The sequence below is a fragment of the Macrobrachium nipponense genome, chromosome 18 (assembly GCF_015104395.2).
Source record: "Macrobrachium nipponense isolate FS-2020 chromosome 18, ASM1510439v2, whole genome shotgun sequence".
NCBI classification, from domain to species: domain Eukaryota; kingdom Metazoa; phylum Arthropoda; class Malacostraca; order Decapoda; family Palaemonidae; genus Macrobrachium; species Macrobrachium nipponense.
The window spans coordinates 78,859,809-78,879,879 of record NC_087211.1 but is presented as its reverse complement, the minus strand read 5'-3'; the positions used below and the strand labels follow the sequence as shown (position 1 = coordinate 78,879,879).

At 36.9% G+C, this 20,071-nt stretch overlaps 1 protein-coding gene across 6 annotated transcripts in view; it reads left to right on the top strand.

The window, feature by feature from the left end:
• Positions 1–20,071, top strand: part of LOC135197233 (paired amphipathic helix protein Sin3a-like) — a 107,353-nt gene that overhangs the window by 36,685 nt on the left and 50,597 nt on the right. For 3 of the 6 annotated variants that reach the window (XM_064224318.1, XM_064224319.1, XM_064224320.1), the window contains exons 3-8: positions 2,837–2,925; positions 8,535–8,666; positions 9,702–9,848; positions 10,648–10,854; positions 12,661–12,806; positions 19,582–19,996. In XM_064224318.1, the coding sequence (XP_064080388.1) occupies positions 2,837–2,925; positions 8,535–8,666; positions 9,702–9,848; positions 10,648–10,854; positions 12,661–12,806; positions 19,582–19,996 (1,136 nt within the window). The remainder of the gene's footprint in view (positions 1–2,836; positions 2,926–8,534; positions 8,667–9,701; positions 9,849–10,647; positions 10,855–12,660; positions 12,807–19,581; positions 19,997–20,071) is intronic. The other 3 variants (XM_064224322.1, XM_064224321.1, XM_064224323.1) reach the window with 3 other exon arrangements.

The window sequence follows — 20,071 nt, the reverse complement described above, 5'->3', positions numbered from 1 at the left end:
GGAACTAAAGTGGTGGCTAGTGCCGGAGAGGTTGTCAGAGGGTACGTCACTCCAGCAGAAGAACCCAGACGGATATTATTTTTCCGACGCGTCAGACGCAGGCTGGGGAGCGACGCTGGGCCCTCGGGAGGAGTCAGGCCTTTGGAGCGAAGAAGAAAAGGCATGGCACATAAACAGGAAGGAACTGATGGCGATCTTCTTGGCTATGAAAGCGTTCAGACCGTGGATCAGCGGCAAAGTAGTGCAGATCAACGCGGACAATACCACAGCTCTGGCGTATATACGGAAACAAGGAGGAACTCACTCGTTGTCTCTTTGCAACCTGGCGAAGGAGATTCTTCTTTGGTCGCAGAAAGAAAACGTCACCCTGCTCACCAGGTTCATTCAGGGAGAGAAGAACGTCAGGGCGGATCTGTTGAGCAGGGACGGACAAGTGCTTTCCACGGAGTGGATGTTGCATCGTCAAGTATGCCAGAGACTGTGGAAGCTTTGGGGCACTCCAGTAGTGGATCTTTTCGCTACCGCGGCGACGAAGAGGTTACCGAACTACTGTTCTCCGATCCCGGACCCTCTTGCAGTCGCAGTCGATGCCTTCCTACTAGATTGGACGGGGCTAGATGCGTACGCTTTTCACCCCCGTTCAAGATTTTAGGAAAGGTAATGAAGAAATTCAGGGAAAGTCGAGGAACAAGGCTCACCCTGATAGCCCCATACTGGCCGGCCCAAACGTGGTTCACAGAGGTACTGGAATGGACAGTAGATTCCCCGAGAAGTCTACCCACGAGAGTAGATCTTCTCAAACAACCCCACTTCGACAGGTTCCACAAGAACACCCTCGCTCTGGGTCTGACTGCGTTCAGACTATCGAAAGACTTGTCAGAGCGAGGGGGTTTTCTAGAGAAGCAGCGAAGGCAGTGGCAAGAGCACGAAGACCATCGACTATCAAAGTGTACAGGCGAAGTGGGACAACTTCCGTAGATGGTGCAAGAATCGGAAGATTTCTTCATCCAGTACCTCTGTGACTCAGATTGCCAGATTCCTGCTATACCTGAAGAAAGAACTAGGTTTGGCTAATCAGACGATTAAAGCTATAAGTGTATGTTGTCTGCAGTGTTTAGACACAGAGGTTTAAACCTGTCCAATGACGCAAGATCTTAGAGATCTCCTCAGATCGTTTGAGACAAAGAAGGATCGACTGTGCAGAACCCCCTTCTTGGAATTGGACGTCGTTCTCAAATTCTTGGAAACGGATAAGTTCGAACCTATGGGCAGTGCACCGTTGCGAAACTAACTAAGAAAACTATTTTCTTAGTAGCTTTAGCTACAGCTAAAAGGATTAGCGAGCTGCAAGCTATTGACATAGGCAAATAGGACTGGAAGCACAACAAAGCAGTTTGTTCGTTTCAACAGGAGTTCTTAGCAAAGAATGAGAATCCTTCGCATCCATGGCCAAGATCATTTTGAGATTGAAGGACTGGCTGATCTGGTAGGTCAAGAACAAGAAAGGGTTCTTTGCCCAGTAAGAGCCTTACGGTATTACGTAGAAAGAACAAGAAGCATTAGGGGAACTTCATGTTCTCTGTGGTGCTCTGTTAAAGATCCTACTAGACCTATGTCTAAAAAACAAAAAGCAATGGCTTCTTTGTTAAGAGAAGTCATTAAAGATGCTCATTTGCTTTGTCAGAAGAATGCTCGTTTGTAATTAAAGTTAAAGCTCATGAGGTGAGAGCAGTAGCTACGTCCTTAGCATTCAGACAAAAAATTTAGCCCTCAAGGACATTATAGATTCAACGTATTGGAGGACAAACTCTGTGTTTGCCTCGCATTACCTTAGAGACGTGAAGACAACTTTTGATAATTGTCAACGTTAGGCCCGTATGTATCCTCAGGTACAGTACTGGGCAAAGGAGTTTCCACCCCATAACCTAATAACATGCGAGGTTTTATTTTAATTAGGTTATAGTGTTTTTATGGTTGTCTGAGGAGGTTAAAAAGACCAACTCAGTCTGGTGATTAGTGTGTATATATGTGTGTGTGGTTCAGGTGACTAACTTTCCTAGCATGAATGCCCGTGGTGAATGAGGGCTAGGTTCTCTGTCAACGAATTGGTCACGTCCAGGTTGTCAGGCCCTTATTGTTAGCTTTCTCAACAAACAGGTCACGTCCTAGTTGAGAGCTACTAAGGTTTAGCAGGCTAAGAGGCGAGGGGACCTACGAAGTCAGCTACCTTAGCAGGTAAGGAACATAATACATAGTTCTAAAAATTTTTGTTTAAATTTTTGAATTATGACGATGTTGCTGTCTATGACCCACCTCCAAATGTGTCAATCAGCGTATATATATACCTGCCATGGTAAGTGTCATGCATAAAAATGGTATTGTTATGATACAATAAAGTTTTATGCATACTTACCTGGCAGGTATATATAATTAAATTCCCACCCTCCTCCCCTCAGGAGACAGGGTTCAGAGAAAATCGAGGAAAACGGGAATAGTTCCAAGTACCAGCGCCACGGGAGCGGGGTGGCCATCACCTGAACTACCAGTGTACTAGCGGTTGCCGCGAGTTTTGAATTCTGCCAGTGCGTCAAGAGGATAAAAGCTATATATATACCCTGCCAGGTAAGTATGCAATAAAAAACTTTATTGTATCATAACAAATACCATTTTAATGATTAAAAAGATCTTAAGAGTTACATTGTTAGTCAAACCTTTATTACAAAGCTGAATATTTTGTATGTAGCTGAGTATTTATACTATATGCATATGATTTTCCCTTGTACTTGGAGAATGGTTTGGCTGTAAGATTTCAATTTTTAAAATTTTTCCTTTACAGGTTATGCCAGTGGTAAAATCGACATGCATACTGTCCACCACTCGGTACCAGCTTATTCAGCAAATTTGGCAACTGCACCTGCTTCCCAGGTGAGTGTTGTAATTGAGACATAGATTGTTCTCTGTTGTGGGGAATAGTTAACAGCCAGCTTTTGAAATTGTTGATTTATTTAATAATAAAGGTGTTGAGTGCAATGTTAATCTAGTGTGGTTTACTAATGTTTTGAGAATATTGCAGTGCTGGATAATGAGTAGTGCTGTAGTCAGACAACAGGACTAGTAAATTATTATATTAAAATGACACCCTTGTTGATTCAGGGTTAATATTCAGGGCTGTCGGTATGTTATGCAAATTATTTTAATTATTATTATGTATCAGTTCATCTTTTATATATGTGTGATGTGAAAATGTGTGTGTGTGTGTGCATTTTATTTCAAACCTATTGATCATATACAGTCTTATTTTGTAAGGAACACATCCAGTTTCATCAATTTCAGTAGCGACAAGACCTCTTAGTTAAGTCGATCGGGTAGTACTGTTTCACTTCACTTTCCTTTTGCAACTTAAATACATGTGGATATGCTGCTGTCTGTCACTGTTAACTGCTGAGTTACTCATAAATTCAGTTAGCTCCTAGAAGGCCACTTTGATATCCTTTGACCTTATTTAGTGGAATTGTTGATTGAACCTGCTGATAATGCTGCTTGAACCACTTGATCCAGGCCTCTTGATGTGCAAGTACTTCCACTTCTAGAACTCCAGGTGTTCCTCTAAGCATTTGTTGCTGACTTGTGCCTAAGAAAGCAAGGATCACTAGGCTGGAATTGCTTTACCTGCTGAACATGGATGTCTTTACTTTGGCAGAAAGGCATGCCATCTCCATTATGCCTCTCTTCATTTAGGGTATTTGCACAGTAGTGGATATCCTCATTAGTGAAGACTAGATTTTTCTTCACTTGCACATGGCCAAGGCTCTTGGGTAGCTATAACCCAGTTGATATATCTGTTTGCCCAGTTGTAGAATGCCAGACTTGCAGTGGCCTCAAAGTCTATGCGTTTCATCTATTTGGACTTCTGGGACAAGTCCTTGATAATTTTCAGATGTAAGAATATTGAATTCCCATGATGACTCCTAATATGTCACAGCAGAAATAGCTCTGAACCTTTTGGAATCCTCATTGCCATCCCAGTTCATTTCACACTTTGAGGTATCTCCTGAAGCAACCTCACTTCTATCAATATGATGGTCTGCTTTCTTCTGCTTTGCAGGATATATGTATATGATAATGGTTATAATTAATGGATTTGTAATGAAAAAAATTTTTACTGCAAAATATGTTTACATACAAATCATTAACTATAATCTTCAGTTCCTCTCTGCCCTTCCCATAATGCAGAAGAACGAGTAGTAGTGTTGACTCAGTGCCTGATGGAGTTATAGTGTTCATATGTGCAGAGGGATCTTTGTTCTGCTCTTTAGATTGGTGCACCTGGATGTGTTTCACACAGAATAAGGCTATTTATAATTAATATCTTTGTAAATTGTTAATGTGTTCTGTAAACAATTGTTTTTGTCATCCATAACTAAGGGGGATTGTTTTGTGCCATTGTTTGTTATAGTTCATAAATGATCCAGACTCTGTTCATATTTCCACAACTCTTCTGAGTGTTGTTGCTAGTCGTTTCCATGATTGGGATTCTGGTCGTTACATTTTTTAGTATTTTATAGGCTCTCAACAAATTCCTGGTTAGAATTTCTGTGCCTAATACTTTCGTGGTTTGTCCAAAAGCTACAGTACTTTTGTTGTTGGTGTTCCAATGCCATAAATATTCCTTGAAACTTGAAAGTATGATTGTAACATACTTAGTAACTTGCATATGGTAGCAGAACCCACAGAAGGGAAGGCCTTGAAAAATGATTTGGCATATTAGTTAACAGCATTTTACAGCATTGTAACATGCGTCAAGTTGTGGTGCTGTTAATGTCTCTATTTTATTTCGGGGAAAATTCTTTAACATACTTCCACATCTTTTATTCTTCAGCAATCAGTAGTAGGAATTGTTATATTTCAGGATGTAGGAAAAGATATCTGAAGTTTACATGGAAAAAGGCACATTTCCTTGCCACTGTTGAATTAGAGAAAACCTTTTAAGATTGTATTTTAAAAGTTATAGAAGCATGAACTGAGCACTTAACCTTCTCTGCCACATTAATTCATCATGCCCTGTCGGCTTTACAGTTTAGAGAAGAAAACTAAAGGTTTGGACAGTGATAAACTGAAAATATCCAAAAGTGTTGCATGAAATGTTAAGTTCTTTTCTTCTTCACAGTACCTGCTTTCAGTACTTTTTAAATGGGTAGAATAGGTGGTAGCCAAAGTCTTCATGGAATGAAAACTTGTCTTTTCAAATAGCCTGAAAATTAGGATACACTTATGTAAATAATAAAATGTATAGGTGTAGTATAATTTGAAATCTGTTGAAAAATTTGTATAACGTTAAATGTTTATACTATACTGTTAGTACAAAATTATCTGCACATACCTGGCCGTCCCAGTATGTCACCATCTGGATAACTTTGCAAAATCAGTCATACTACTCAAGCTGAGTACTTGGTTGCAAAAGCTAAGGTTTACTGTGAATATTTATGTCAGTTGCTTATCAAAGTAAAGATCTTGTTTGGCTTAGCTTTTATAATTTCGTGAGTAGAATATATAAAGGCATTGTTGATTCAGATATCTTTTTTGTATCCTGTATCTGTTTCTTATGATTAGCATAGTATAGGTCCAGTTTCAAAAAATGTTCACGGCATTCATTATATTCAGGGAAATTTTTTTTCTCACTATTTCTGAACCCTCGTGATCTGATGACATGTAGCGCGTCAATCATTTTTTCTGTAAATACATAAGTTATTTTCGGGAAAAATTCACGAAAAAAGAGGCGTCAATCATAGATGATGAATCTTGAAGAAAATGCAAACCCGGTGCTGCTAGCTTACTTAGCTACGATACAAAACGTCAACACAAGTAGGTTGGAAAATCTGAAAATTGCAATCCATAAAAAATTTGCATTTTTTAATCAATTACAGCTTCATTAGCAAACACACTTATAGCAAAATTATTGCGTCCATGTGAAGGATCAAACATTTATAGACAGTTTAGGTATAAAACAAACTCCCCAAACCTAATTATATTTTTCATTATTTCCAAAAAATCTATCGGATTTTTCTTTAAAGTTTCACGTTCATCTCATCATTTTTATCATTTCTAAGCCTCGTAAAGATGTTCTGATTGCTTTAGGAAATAATTCAATCATTTCCCAACGTCATAACACTAATCAGAAGCGTACATCAGTTATAGTTTCGATGTACGAATTTTACCAAAAAACATTTCCATGTGCATGTTCTTTACGGCCTGGGGGAAAAGTCGTTTTACCTTACACCCATATATTTTTGGTCTGTGCGCAAGAGGGTTGATATTGTAATGAATAGGAGATTGGAAAGTAAGCCTTCTTAAAGTCATTTCTATTGAATGAATTCAAAAGAGATGGTATTAATACTTTAGAAGTCATTATGGTAGGCTGTGAAGTAGTCCCCCGGTTTTACATGTTTCACTTTTCTACGGGAACTGTCACTAATTTGCAAATTATTTCTATTGACCATTTCTCTAGAATTATTACTAATTTGCTTTTTCTTTGGAAAGCAACACTATTTATTCACTAATTACTGTACTTTTTTATATTGTGTATGTACTGAATACTGATTTTTATGGTAAAAATGGTTTACATCATGCTTATAATGTAATTATGCATCTGTTGAAGCTCATTCCAAGTTGGGCCTCATACAGAACATAATAGGTCTGTCTTTCTCTCTCTCTCTCTCTCTTCTTTCTTCTCTCTCTTCTCTTCTCCTCTCTCTCTCTCTCTCTCTCTCTCATCCTCTCTTCGTCTCTCCTCTCCTCTCTCTCGTCTCTCTCTCTTCTCTCTCTCTCTCTCTCTCTCTCCTCTCTCTCTCTCTCTCTCTCTCTCTCTCTCTCTCTCTCCTCTCTCTCTCCTCTTCTCTCTCTCTCTCTCTCTCTCTCTCTCTCTCTCTCTCTCTCAGGGGTAATGTAACATGTATTTGAAATTATATTGCTGTAAAGATTTTTGATGATAAATCATATTGTACAATATTTAAAATTTTCACTAATTATTTTAATTTCATTTTCCAGTTAAAGGAGACTGGAAAATAAAGTGAAGATAATTATCAAATATTTTAAATAATTGTACAACATGCTTTATTATAAATGCTTTATTATAAAAAAAACTTACAGCAATATAATTTCAAATACATCTTACAGTAAGAGAGAGAGAATCGTACACCTATTATGCTTAGTCCGGGGCCCAACCTGGAGTGAGCTTAATAGATACATAACTACATTATAAGTATGCTGTAAATTATTTTTATCATGAAAATCAATATCTAGTCACATTCACAATATGAAAGAATACAGTAATTAGTGAATGAACTGCAGTTATAAAAAAGATGTGAATTAGTGATAATTTTCAAAGGATTAATACTTCAGTACTATTTAATTTGTATTTAAAGATTTCTTTAATTTCTATTAAACATTTTAAGATATTTTGCTGTTTACATTAATTTTAATATTTTAAAATTAGTAAATAATTGTTATAAGCATTTTAGGTGGTGTATATACTTTAGAGTAACAGTTGTAAAAGGGTATTAATCTGAAGTGTCCTAGGATCTTTGGGTTGATGGATTGGGGTTTATTTTTGTTTGAAATGATATTAAATTGTTTAAGTATGAAAATTTTAAGGTAAATTTTTTTTTGAAATATAGAATTAAGCAGTGAATTGTTAAAATAGACAGTTTTAAATTTTTTAGTATCTTGGGCACTCGGTATTTTGCAGTTATAAGCTAGTTATAAGAATTTTTAGTGAGTATTTTTGCATTTCCGTGGCTGGTTCTGGAACTTCATACCGGCTAAAAGTGGGGGAGCACTATTTTGTTTCATATATATATATATAATATATATATATATATATATATATGTGTGTGTGTGTGTGTGTGTATATATATATATATATATATATATATATATTTTTTTTTTTTTTTTTTTTTTTTTTTTTTTTTTTTTTTTTTTTTTCAAGAATTGCCTTGTTTGAAGGTGCACTTAGTCTTTATAGGGAGTGTAATTATGTAATTATACTTTACATATTTCAGTGAATTCGGTGACTGAAATTAATGTAAAATAAAGGTCTTAATTTTTAATTGTAAATATTTAAAAACTGGTTTTCAGTTATCAGATATTTTAGACTAGAATGTTCCTTGGCTGAATGTCTGGCATGCTTGGATAGACTTTATATACCTTGACTTCCTCACTACGATGCATTCATGAGGTGGAATTGAGGGAGTCCTCCCCTTTCTTCAGCAAATATTTCCCAAGGAGAATACATACTGTACAATACCATACTGGGTTAATATTTTTCCCCTTCCAGACTTAGAGTTAAGTGAAATACATTAGAATTCTGTTTGACAAAACTTTTCAACACTGTTGTGCTTTGAAGTCATTCTTTAGAGTATAGTTCCCTTTTATAGCATTACATTGAAAATTTTCAAATTACATACCAGTTTTGAAAGGTTTTGTTAACATGGTGGGACGAGTGTGGTGCATGTGTGACTCTGTGATTGTCATGGTAGGGCGGTGGGCTGGCGGGCGTGGTGGAGGGACGTGCTGTAGGTGGAACGGGGGGGCTTGGGGCCCCAAGTGGAGTAGGTCCACCCCCCTCTGTCCTCCAGCATGTGACTACCCACTCCCAGATGCGCCATAAGGTATGCTTTCTTTGACAAAATTGTTTAATGCTCGTACATATAGTTTAGTGATGCACTTTCAGTTGATTCTTTATTACTGTTTCTCCTGTACTGCTCAGCATTGCAGTTATGCAGTTTTTATACACTATCAATGATAAATTGCAAATACAGCAATTTATTAAAGGTTTGGTTTAGTTTTCATCTAGAACTTTTCTTGCACCATGTTACTGTTTACGGATTGATTCCCTTCTCTGGCAGGTACTGGATGTTAAATTTCTATATTTTAGGTTCATATTTGCTTATATATTCTATACTTTGCTTTAGTGGTGATTGTTTCCAGCATGATTTAATATTTGCACTCTGATGAAACAGTTTTAGCTTTTGTTGTTAGATAGTTTTGATATGTTTTTTGATTGTTTTTATTAAGAATGATCAAACAAGATTAATATCTTAGTAAGTTTTTAATGTATTGGTTTTCTTTTTCTGTCCACTCTTGCTTGCCATATTCCTTGTCATGATCTAATTATGACTGTGCACAGCATAGTTCTTAAATGTTAGTATAGCAATATAGAATAAAAGAACATGCTCTCAAATTCTCTGATCTATGGAACTTGAAGTTGTTCGAAAGGGTCAGTGAGGTAATGGGAAGGACTTGTGAACAAGGGATGTGTTATTGCAGAATGTTAGTTTTCCTCATAGGATTTAGTTTTTCATGTTTTCCGCTGTAATACTGGCAGCATGTTATTGTAGAGTAGAGTATTTTAAGGTGTAAATCTTACCAAGAATTCAGATATCTGTCTTAATAATTACAGTTCTTCACAATAATTCAAGAGTTATTTCTTTAACATAATTTGTTGCTAGGGTTGGTTTTGAAGAAATTTCATTTTCTAAGGTGATAAAAGATTTTAATTGATATTTGTAATAATGATCAAAAAATCTATTTGATGTAAGCACACATGAAACAAGGGATTGTTATTCTAAACTAATTGCATTATTATTTGAATCTTATGTTTGCTAAATAAAATTTTTTGTTTTTTCTTTTTTTTTTTCCCCCAGGTGTCAGGTATGAGCAGTGCAAATGTTGTCCACCAGAATGCAGCAGCAGTTGGTGCTGTTGCAGCAGCAGCAGCAGCTGGGGCCACCCAAGGATCTGGTCAGTTCCAAAGGTTAAAAGTGGAAGATGCGCTTTCCTACTTAGATCAGGTATCTTGATTTACTTATATGACCATGTTTAAGTTGATAGTTTGATTTTAGTAGTGTTTTTAAAAGAGGAGTTTGGTTCATTTTAAAGTTGGGTATTCAGATATTAATTTTTTTTATCATTAACAATTCCTCAAGAGCAATAAAATAACTTTTCAAGATTTTGAAAAAAAATCTTAATGGGAGAAGTGATTGTCAACTTTTTAAAAAAGCTTGGTAAACCTGCCCATTCTCTTAATATGTTTATGAGGAAAAAGTAGATAGAATACCTTGAATATAATGATATTGCATTTTAGTTAGTCAAAGGTAATTTATGGAATGACAGTTGCCTGTGATATTGGTAAGAAGAAAGAATTGTTTTCTTGAATTTGCTGTAAACTTCCATTGAGCTGAAATTACTCTTCATGAAGAGGAATTCACCCACCTCATATTACCCGTTAAGAAAAAGAAAACCCCAGTCCAGTTTACAGATTACATTATTATACTTTAAAATACTAACATTAATGTCAGGAGAGTGGAAGACAGACAGAAGTTGGATCCCACTTGCAATAAGAATTGATGTTGGGATAAGTTGAAAAATGGTTATAAAATTAATTAAGATTTGAAAAATGATACAATTGTAAAAACAATTATACGGTAAACTTCAAAAATTTATACTGTAGAATGAGAGCAACTGTGGACCATTGTAGAAAAATCTGCATGTTTTTGTTTGTCTCCTTTTTATTTGAAACAGCGGCTTGATGTGACTAGAATTTCATTCAGACATGCGTATTGTAAATTATTTATTTTTTATTTTCTTTAGGTAAAACTAAGGTTTGGCAAGCAACCTCAAGTGTACAATGACTTTCTGGATATTATGAAGGAATTCAAGTCCCAATCCATTGACACCCCAGGCGTCATTGCAAGAGTCTCACAGCTGTTCAGAGGACATCCAGAGCTCATTGTTGGCTTCAACACCTTTCTTCCGCCCGGCTACAAAATTGAGGTGCAAGGGAATGAGCAGGTGAAGGTTTGCACGCAGATGTTTTGTCTTGGTGTCTCCACCTATAGCTCTTTTTATTGTTTTCTTACATTTGATTCATTGTCACCATTTAATGTGTTTTTTATTAGTTTTGTTTCGTCATTGCTTTTATTGCTTCTGTAGGCCTCAGAGGCTAGGATTTTTTTTTTTATGTATATATAAAGTAATTCCTGGTTCATAGTTTAGCAATCATTCATTTGGGACAAGATTGTTGTTGATGAAATTTACATGGAAGTAATTTTGTCATTTAGGTATATAGGTGAGCTTGAATATTTGTATAGATGAAAATTTTTAAATCCATACTAAATTGGCATTGTTGAACAGAACTTAGTGTCAGAGTTTAGTATGTTAATTCAGTAGTCTGGTTGAGACTACCTGTTATTAGTTATAGTATCAGTCACAATATATTCCCCATTTCTTACTTGGAGTTCGGTAGACCCCTTCAGTTGAAATAACATTTCTCATCGGAATTTGTGCTAGTCAAGGAGGGGATAATCATCAGATTGCTAGGCTCTTTGGTCCTTTCTCCAGCATCATTATCCAATAGAATTGCTCTGGAAAAAAAGCTTTGAAGAGGTCTACTACTAAAAGTAGACCTAGTATGTATTACTATATAGTCAGTGTTTTGCCTGATTGTAAGAAAATAAGTTGTTATTTTGCATAATTTATTAGTAAACAGATAAGAAAGATTGAAAAAACCAAGGAAAGCAAAGCTAGGACAGGAAGAGGGTAATACAATTGCAAGTGAGATAATTTTACCATAAAAGTTGCATTGGGAACGATAATAAGACAGTAAGAAGGGAAGACTATAAATGAGTACTTAGATTAAATAATGATAAATCTAATTAGGTGTTATGAAACAACCTGGGGTTTGAGGTATCCTGTTAATACTTTCATCAGTTGCTGCCAAGAAGCAGTAACCTGTGATCCGTTTTTATTAACAGTTGTTGGTTGTGAGTTTAGTAATTGGTAGCTTTTCATTTGTATTCCATTGGTACACAACTTGTTTGACTTAAATATAGTGTATTGAAACTACACTTGAGAATTATTTTGAAGCTTTGAAGTTGACAATATGAATTTGCTGTTCTTCCTTATCATAGCGAGATCATGAGACATGAAAGCAGCATTGCAGCTTGAAGTTCATAAAAGTTTAGGATTACCTCATATTCACAACGTGCAACCTGCAATGTAACATCCTAACAACCATTGAAGATGTACCACCTTACAAAAAATAGCAGTTAAATTCATTATTAAAAGATTATTTTCCACAGAATAAATTAATTAGTACAGGGTTATATTGTTTGGCTTTTGTTCCAAGAGCTTATGACATTAAAATGTTATATTAAGAAAGTCATATCAAGATTACTACAAAGTAAATACTAGAAGCAAAAAGAAACTGGAAATGCCTTCGAACTAGTATTTGTAGCATATCCAACTTTCATTCATTTATGTAGGTATTGGAAGGGGGTGTGGGAGGGGGTTATCACTTCTGGGCTTTATTTCAATTAAATTTGGTTATACATGTTTGGTTCATTCATTTTCCATCTTGAAAAATATAATTGTTATAGTTACCAACTTAAAATGAAATACATGACAAAAATATTGCTTTATAAGCACCCTTGTAGTTATAAGTTGTAGTGAAGTTGGGACTCTCTATCAAATATGATTGATAAGAGTGAGTAGCCAGTGTTAACTACTAACATGGTTTGACAGTTTCATGCTTCTGTTGCACAAGGGTCCAAGCTCCTGAAGCTCCCGTAACATTTATTACAGTTAGGCCTTTGATTCTTGCAGGTAAGTGTAAGTGTTCCTGGTCAGCAGACAACGGTGGTCCACACTCCGCAGGGTGTGCAGCATCACATCACTCCAACTCACCATCCCCCACCTCCACCACCGCCAGCTGTAACAGTTAAGCCTCCACATCATCCACCACCACCCAGGTAAGAAGTTTGTGTATGGGTTGACCAACTTCTTTTGTTTGACTTTAACTACAGTCATTTTTCAACAAAACTATGAAGCCACTTATTTAGGTAATTTTTGAAGGTAAAGGTTTGGGCATATTCTCAGTTTGCTGGTATGATGGTGGTATTCAAAAACTGAAAAGATTGGCAGGGTATGCAGTCTTCTTTTTCCTATTGACGGAGGTGATTGTTGATTGTTTTTCCTATTGACTTAGGTGACATAATAGTTGATTAGGTTTAGTCGATTGCGACGATATTGTTTCACCACAGACATTCCTTTTATTACAGCTTGTTTTGTGTCGGTAATAAGGTCTGTTGCCATTGGTATGAAAAATGACAAAATTGTAACTAATTTGTATTTTTCATAACTATCAAACCTTCAGTCTTAACATTAGAATTTACTAGCGCCAAGCTGGAAACCGGTAGAATTAAATTAAACTTGTGCAATCCAGGGACTATTGGCATCTATACCAGGTCACGGGGCATGTATACCCAGAATGCCCTCGGCGTCGTGTGACTGACCCGCCAGTTACCTTTCTACCTCCTTTAAGATAGGACATGTTCTCTGTCTGTCTGTTTAAAGCCTGTTTTAGTTTGCCCATTTTTTATCCATTTCAATTTCATTTTTCTTATTAATTCTCTCTTTCTGAGTGTGCTCAGTGTGGTGTGAGCTGTAAAAGAGTGTAAGTGGAGAGATGGAGGGTTTTGCATCGCCGTCGGGATGATCTTCGTTTTGAAGACAAGACAGGAAATGCCCTGGAGTCAGTGGCTTCCCTTGTTCAAGATTCCTAACTTGTCGAAGGATCCTCATCCAATGTGTAGTAGGTGTAGGGAAAATGTATGTACGATTACTAATCCTTGTTCTGTTTGTCGTGGTTGGTCGGTGGAACAGTGGAGGAAGTTTTATGACAAAGGCCAATACAAAAGAAATTTCTTTTGTATTGGCAATACACCACTGTTCCATATGTTTCGCCACCGGCCTTTGATTTGTCCCATACCCCTTCAGTTTTTCTTAGTGGTTAGTTTTCGGAAACGCCAGGAGGGATTTTGAGTAATTTGATGCATAATATTTACGCTCCTTTGTTCCCAGCAGCGAGAGGGGGAGCATCGCCATCTTTGTTCCAGGTGCCGGTTCCCGATTCGAACAGGATGGAAGGTACGTGAGCGGCGCTAGGCCTTCCAGGCGTACCAACCTTGGAAGGTTTGCTGTCGCATTATATGGCGTCACGGTTCCATCAGAATCCGGCAGCGCTAAATATTCCCCATCCCCCCGGGTTTGCACTTTGTGGGAAATAATGTCGCGGCTACGCCAACAACTTCTTTGGTTACGACGATGCAGAACGTTGGGGGTGGTTTTGCTGCAAACACAGGGATGCCAGAAGCAGCAGCCCAGTCTCTACCTACAAGATTGGTGACGTCACAACCGACGTCACATACCGACATGGCAGACGCAATGACGTCACAGCCGACTGATTCTCAGTCTTCTTCGCTGCTTCCGGACTCAAATACACTTTCTGACTTGGTAGTACAGACTGTAATGAAAAAATTACAGTATTTAGAGAAGAAAATTAATAAGAAGGCAAAAAGAAAAGGCGTGATTCGTCGTCTTCTTCCTCTAGCTCGGCGTCATCGCTAAGTTCGATGACGTCATGGCGTGTACCAGTCAAGTGTTGGAGGATACTGGATTTCGCGACTATTTCTCGGGCCAAGAGGAGAAGAGTGAATTCTTCTTCTTCTTCGGAAGGCTAGGGCTCATGACATTAGGGGCTTGAGTGCTTCTTTGGCATTTAAGAAGAATATGTCTGTCGAGAGAATTCTGAAAGATGGTGTTTGGAAACGCCAAACGACATTCTCTTCCTTTTATTTAAAAGATGTTGCCCATAGATCCTTGGATACCTTTTCCTTGGGTCCAGTGGTGGTGGCCAACAAGTGGTATAGCTCATCCAGTACCCCTGGCGGGTCAGTTTGTGTCTAGTCTTAGATGAAGGTATGAAAGTAGAATGAATGGGATGACTGGTCTTTTTGTCTTTACTACTTTCTTTCTACTCCTTTACCTACAGGCGGTATTAAGGAGAGTACCATCATGAGCTGGAACGGGATCTTTAGTTCAAAGGTTATAGTCCATTCTCTTAGAATTCTCCTAATATTCGGAAATGGATTTAGGTGGCAAACTCCCAGTCAGTTACAGACTTACCTCCCTCCAATAAGTAAGTCTATCCTAATGTTAAGACCGAAGGTTTGTTTTGTATATGAACAAATGACAAATTTGTAATTATTTGTATTTTTTCATAACTAACAAACCTGAGGTCTTAACAGTTAAAGGGCCCACCTCGAACCACCCCTCTAGCAGTCTAACTGAGTTAGAAGTATAATTGGTGTGATTCTAAAGTCGGCTCAAAAACATTGACAGATATTTTCTTTTTCATCTAAGTTAATTCAGATCTCCTGTATATGTTTTTCTTCCACGATTAAGAGTCTATAACCCTTGCCACCTACGCTCTGCAAACTTTTGCTGAAATTTTAGTGATATCCACTGACTACTAGTGAAAAATTTATGCACAGATCCCAGAACATCATAGCAGCTTGGAGTAAACTTGAAATCTACTGATCACTTGTTTTTTACCAGTTATGTAATTGTAATGAAGACTGTGCTTTCTGACCTTGTTAGGTTCTTTACATATTGGATATGCTTGTTACTACTTCAGTTTCTTGATAATTTGCATACTACTTCAGTTTCTTGATAATTTGCATATGTTTGTCACTACAAAGCATAAATTCATGTGAAGAACCATGTGGAGAAATTATGACACCTGGATGAGATTTAAACCCACATCCAGAATGTCAAGACAATAATCAAACCAAAATTACTAGGAAATGTAGTACGTACATTTTTGACATGGCCACATTTCCCAAATTTGATTCATAAAAACTTGACCAAAGTTTAGATGGTGTGTAAATGTGGCAGAAGCTGACATACCTTCTTTATACCAGGTCAAAAAAAAAAGTTCAGTCATACAATACTGTGTAGATGACAGGATAGGATAAGGATGATTTAGTTTCTAATCTAAATGAATTATAAAAGTGCCCAGTATCTATCCCAGACGCACTAATGAAAAAAAATGATACAATGCTATAAAATACTGTTATTGGCTCCTCAAAGGTTGTAAATTGTTGACCTTGTCCCGGAACAGTCTCTTGCTTCAGGAAAGCCCTTGGGAGCGATAAGTAGAATTTCATGACTGGATTAAATAAGTAAAGAAGTCTGGCAATGCAGCTAATGACAGTTGCGTTTGTAGTCATTAAAGGGTATAAGATTACAGTAGAAATATGAAGGTCCTTGCTATTATTATATTTCAGTTGATGAAACCTATTCACATGGAACAAGCACACAGAGGCCATTGACTTGAAATTCAAGTTTCCAAAGAATGTTGGTTTCAACCTCCCACTGCAGATTCCACACTGCAGTATTAATTAGTCATGATACAGAGCCAGTGATTTTTTCATAGCTTTTGGGGGAGGCGTGAACTCAAGATCTGAGCGGCATGTCACAACACCAGGAACCGTAGTTTTATGTATGTATATCTATAGTCAATCTCAGCCTCTCTCTCTCTCTCTCTCTCTCTCTCTCTCTCTCTCTCTCTCTCTCTCTCTCTCTCTCTCAGCCTCGGACCATCTAAAAGTACCAATTAACATAACAAATTATTTCCTTAGTCTGACTATGCAGGCGGGGGCAGTGAGAAGCGGGAGATGTTTACATGGTGGGTCCGTGACACGGAATGACCTTGTTGGGCTGAGGTGGCAACGGAGCACTAACCCAACAGGTGTTGTCAAATCTCAGGAAAAATTTTTTAGAAACATTCATTTTCCCATAAAAAATAACTTAGTCCTTCTTAAACATATGAAGTTTTTTTTATGAAACAGTAATTACCAAATATTTTGTTAGTATAAAAAATATCAGAGACATTTCTTCATCACTGTCGTGGCGTGTTTAGAAGAACTGTGGCAAACTGTGCAGTCAATGCCTTTGTGGCCAAAAAGGCGGAGTTTGACTATAAAAGATTGCAATTTTTATCAAATTACAATGTGATAAACACTTGAAATTACCATTGGAAGGCAGCCAAGGTTGCAGCTTTATGGTTAGAGAGTACAGTTGGTCCTTCTTATTCATGAGGGTTGCCAGTGGCTAACTTGACGACAGCAGTTATTTCCTACTAATTGCACTCAATTTTATTCATATTTTTGTGTTGGCCAGACCTTTTAGAGCCTATTATTTTGGCCCTATGTGCGTGAACTAGCTTATAATCATATAAAGGCTTGTGTAACTCCTGGTATTCAGTATTTAGTAAGGTCAGGTGTTGGTTGAGCATTTTTTTTTTTTTTTTTTTTTTTTTAAATTATGAACAAAGATTTCTTCCTTTCCATTTAGTAAATTTAGCTGAAAGGAAATAATAAGTATGGAATCTGAAGGTTATAGTACTAGGCTGTTGAATCGAGGACAAAACATCTGATATCATTCAGGGATTAATGGTTTGTAGAATCAAATTCTTGGTTATGTGTTGCCATATTCTTATATTTTGTTGTACACCATGATCCCCAGCTAGGATTTTATAGGTTTCACCCTTGCAGGCTGGGCATAATCATGTTAGGCATAATAAAAACCCTAGATGATCTATCCAGTTTGTCTTAGGTGAGAATAAATATTTTAAGCCAAGAAGTTTGTCGAATCTTGTGGGAAAATGTTCCAATCACTTGAATGGACTGTAATTGACTTATGGCAATACTTACATCAACTTTAGTACCTCATTACTGGATAGAGGGAGGTGAGTGTGACTTGAGATTTAACACCTCCCTGTCCCAGGGCATCTTGTATATATTTGCCAATAAATATACTCTGTTTGCTGTTGGTTTTGGTTCTTATCTTTTACGATAGGTTGTCAGCTATAAATGTAATTTAATGAAAACATTAATGTTAAAAATGTTCTGTTCCAACAGAATTCCATCTAATAAAAGGAGCCCATAAAACATGTATAACTTAGTAAACGGTACTACATCTCCCCAATGTTACCATAAATATACTCAGAATTAAGTCTTAAATGTTATGCTATTATGTGAGCTGTAATTGTAATTTTACAAAATGAAATAAAAAATAAATGAATAAAAAAAAGTGAGAAAAATTAGCATATTTTTACGAGTGTCTCGGGAAAAGAGAATTGGAAACATTCACTTTCAACTTCCCATGGAAGATACAAACTTTGAGGTTGGCTTATTAAGAAAGAAAAAAAACCAATGGAAAGAGAAAGATATGCATATGGTGTAAAAAAAAAAAAAAATGTACTTAAAAGTTATCCATACCTTCCCCTAGAACTTGAAAATTACTATTTACAACCCCTTGTGGGCCCTATTTTACAAGACTCGTAAATTTTACCAAGGTATACATATTTCTGGTAATAAATTTTATTTTATTGTGTAAAATTGTGACAGCTCACACAATATCATAACAGATAATATTTGTTGTGAAGTACTTACGAACTGCTGCTGCTTCTTAACCCTTAGTGGACAGGGTAACTTATCAGTGTGCAGCATCCCAGACTGGGTAAACATTGAGGTTGGCAAAATAAAAAAAAATTATCTCATCAATGGAAAGAGGAAGATAATGCAAATGCACATGGTGTAAGAAAAATCATAAAAAAATTCCCTTACCTTCCATGAGAAGTTAAATATTACTATTGACAACCTGTTGTGGGCCCTCTTTTACAAGATAATCTTAAATTTAACGAAGTTATACGTGATTTTTCTAATAGATTAATTTTTTTATTTTGTAAAATTATAATTTCAGATCACACCATATCAAAACAGATAAGAAATAACATTATTAGCAAATTCTGAGCATATTTGTTTTAGAATATTTGTGCAAATTTACCGAAAACGAAGATGCAGTAGCTTTTTTGGCTTTATATATCTTTTTTTTCTAATATTTCCTTGCACTTTTCTTTACAAAATCACATTTATAATTGGCATACTATCATAAAAGGTAAGAACTAAAACTAACAACAACCCCTTGGTATATTTATGAGCAAATTTACTAAAAGATGTCGTGTGAGACAGAGAAGGCAGTATATCCTGCCTTGAAGTCAAGACCAAAACAAGCCCTAAGCTGCACAATCTCTCATCTTGTCCAGTCTAAAAGCTGCCATTAGTGAATTTATGGGCTATAGAAGTAGTGGCACCTCTCTCTCGCCCTATTCCCTTGAAATTGAAGGCACGTAATATTGCTTCACCCCAGGATCAATCCATCCATCACCCACAACATGTTATTACTACTCCTGAGACATTTGGCTAAAGGGACTTGAGAGTTCAGTCGCCAAGAGTCATTTATAGCCCATTAATTATAATGGAAACACTCTGCCTCTTGATCTAGCCAAATCATACGGTGCGTAATATTGAAGCTTGCCAGGAGTGAATGTGTCCACCACTCAAAACCTGTTATTGCTACTCAAATAATGGTATCCATCAATTAGGGTTAATATATAATTTAGCCCAGCCTGTAAGGGTTAATTAATTGGTGATCTAAAACTATTGCATATAGTTTAAGTGAACTGCAATTGATAATTGGGATGTAAGATGTATTTTTCTTCAAATATTTGTATAGACTAACTAGGCAAATTTAATGCAAAATAATTGGTCTTCAGTGTGATACTGTTATTTTATAATGGAATGTTCTTTTATTGCTGATGGCACTTTCAATTTCTTTCAGATCGGCTCTCCAGTCAAGCTGTATAGCACCCCACACTGGCCCAAATCTAGTTGGTACACATGGAGTGCATAATATTAGCAGTTCCGGGACTGGAGGGACTGGGCCAGGCTCTGGTGCTGGTGCTGGCACTGGAACCAATTCTGGAAGTGGAACTACTTCAGTAGTTGGCACAGGTGGCAGTCAAGTCACAAGCAGTGTTGGTGTGGGTGCCACCACTCCTACTGGCACGAATGCAAATGCTAGTGCTAATTCCACTACAGGTAGTGTTAGTGGTAGCCAGCATTCCACTAATACAGCCCCTCAGCATCCTAGCCGTGAGCCTCAGCCACCTCCCCCGCATCACCACCACCACCATCAGCCACCTGCACAGCCTGTAGAGTTCAATCATGCTATTAACTATGTCAATAAAATTAAGGTGAGAGTTGTTTTGGGTTTGGAAGTAGGGTAGTTGTAGGTTTTTGTAGCAGTTGCCCATTAGGTTTTAGAGTTT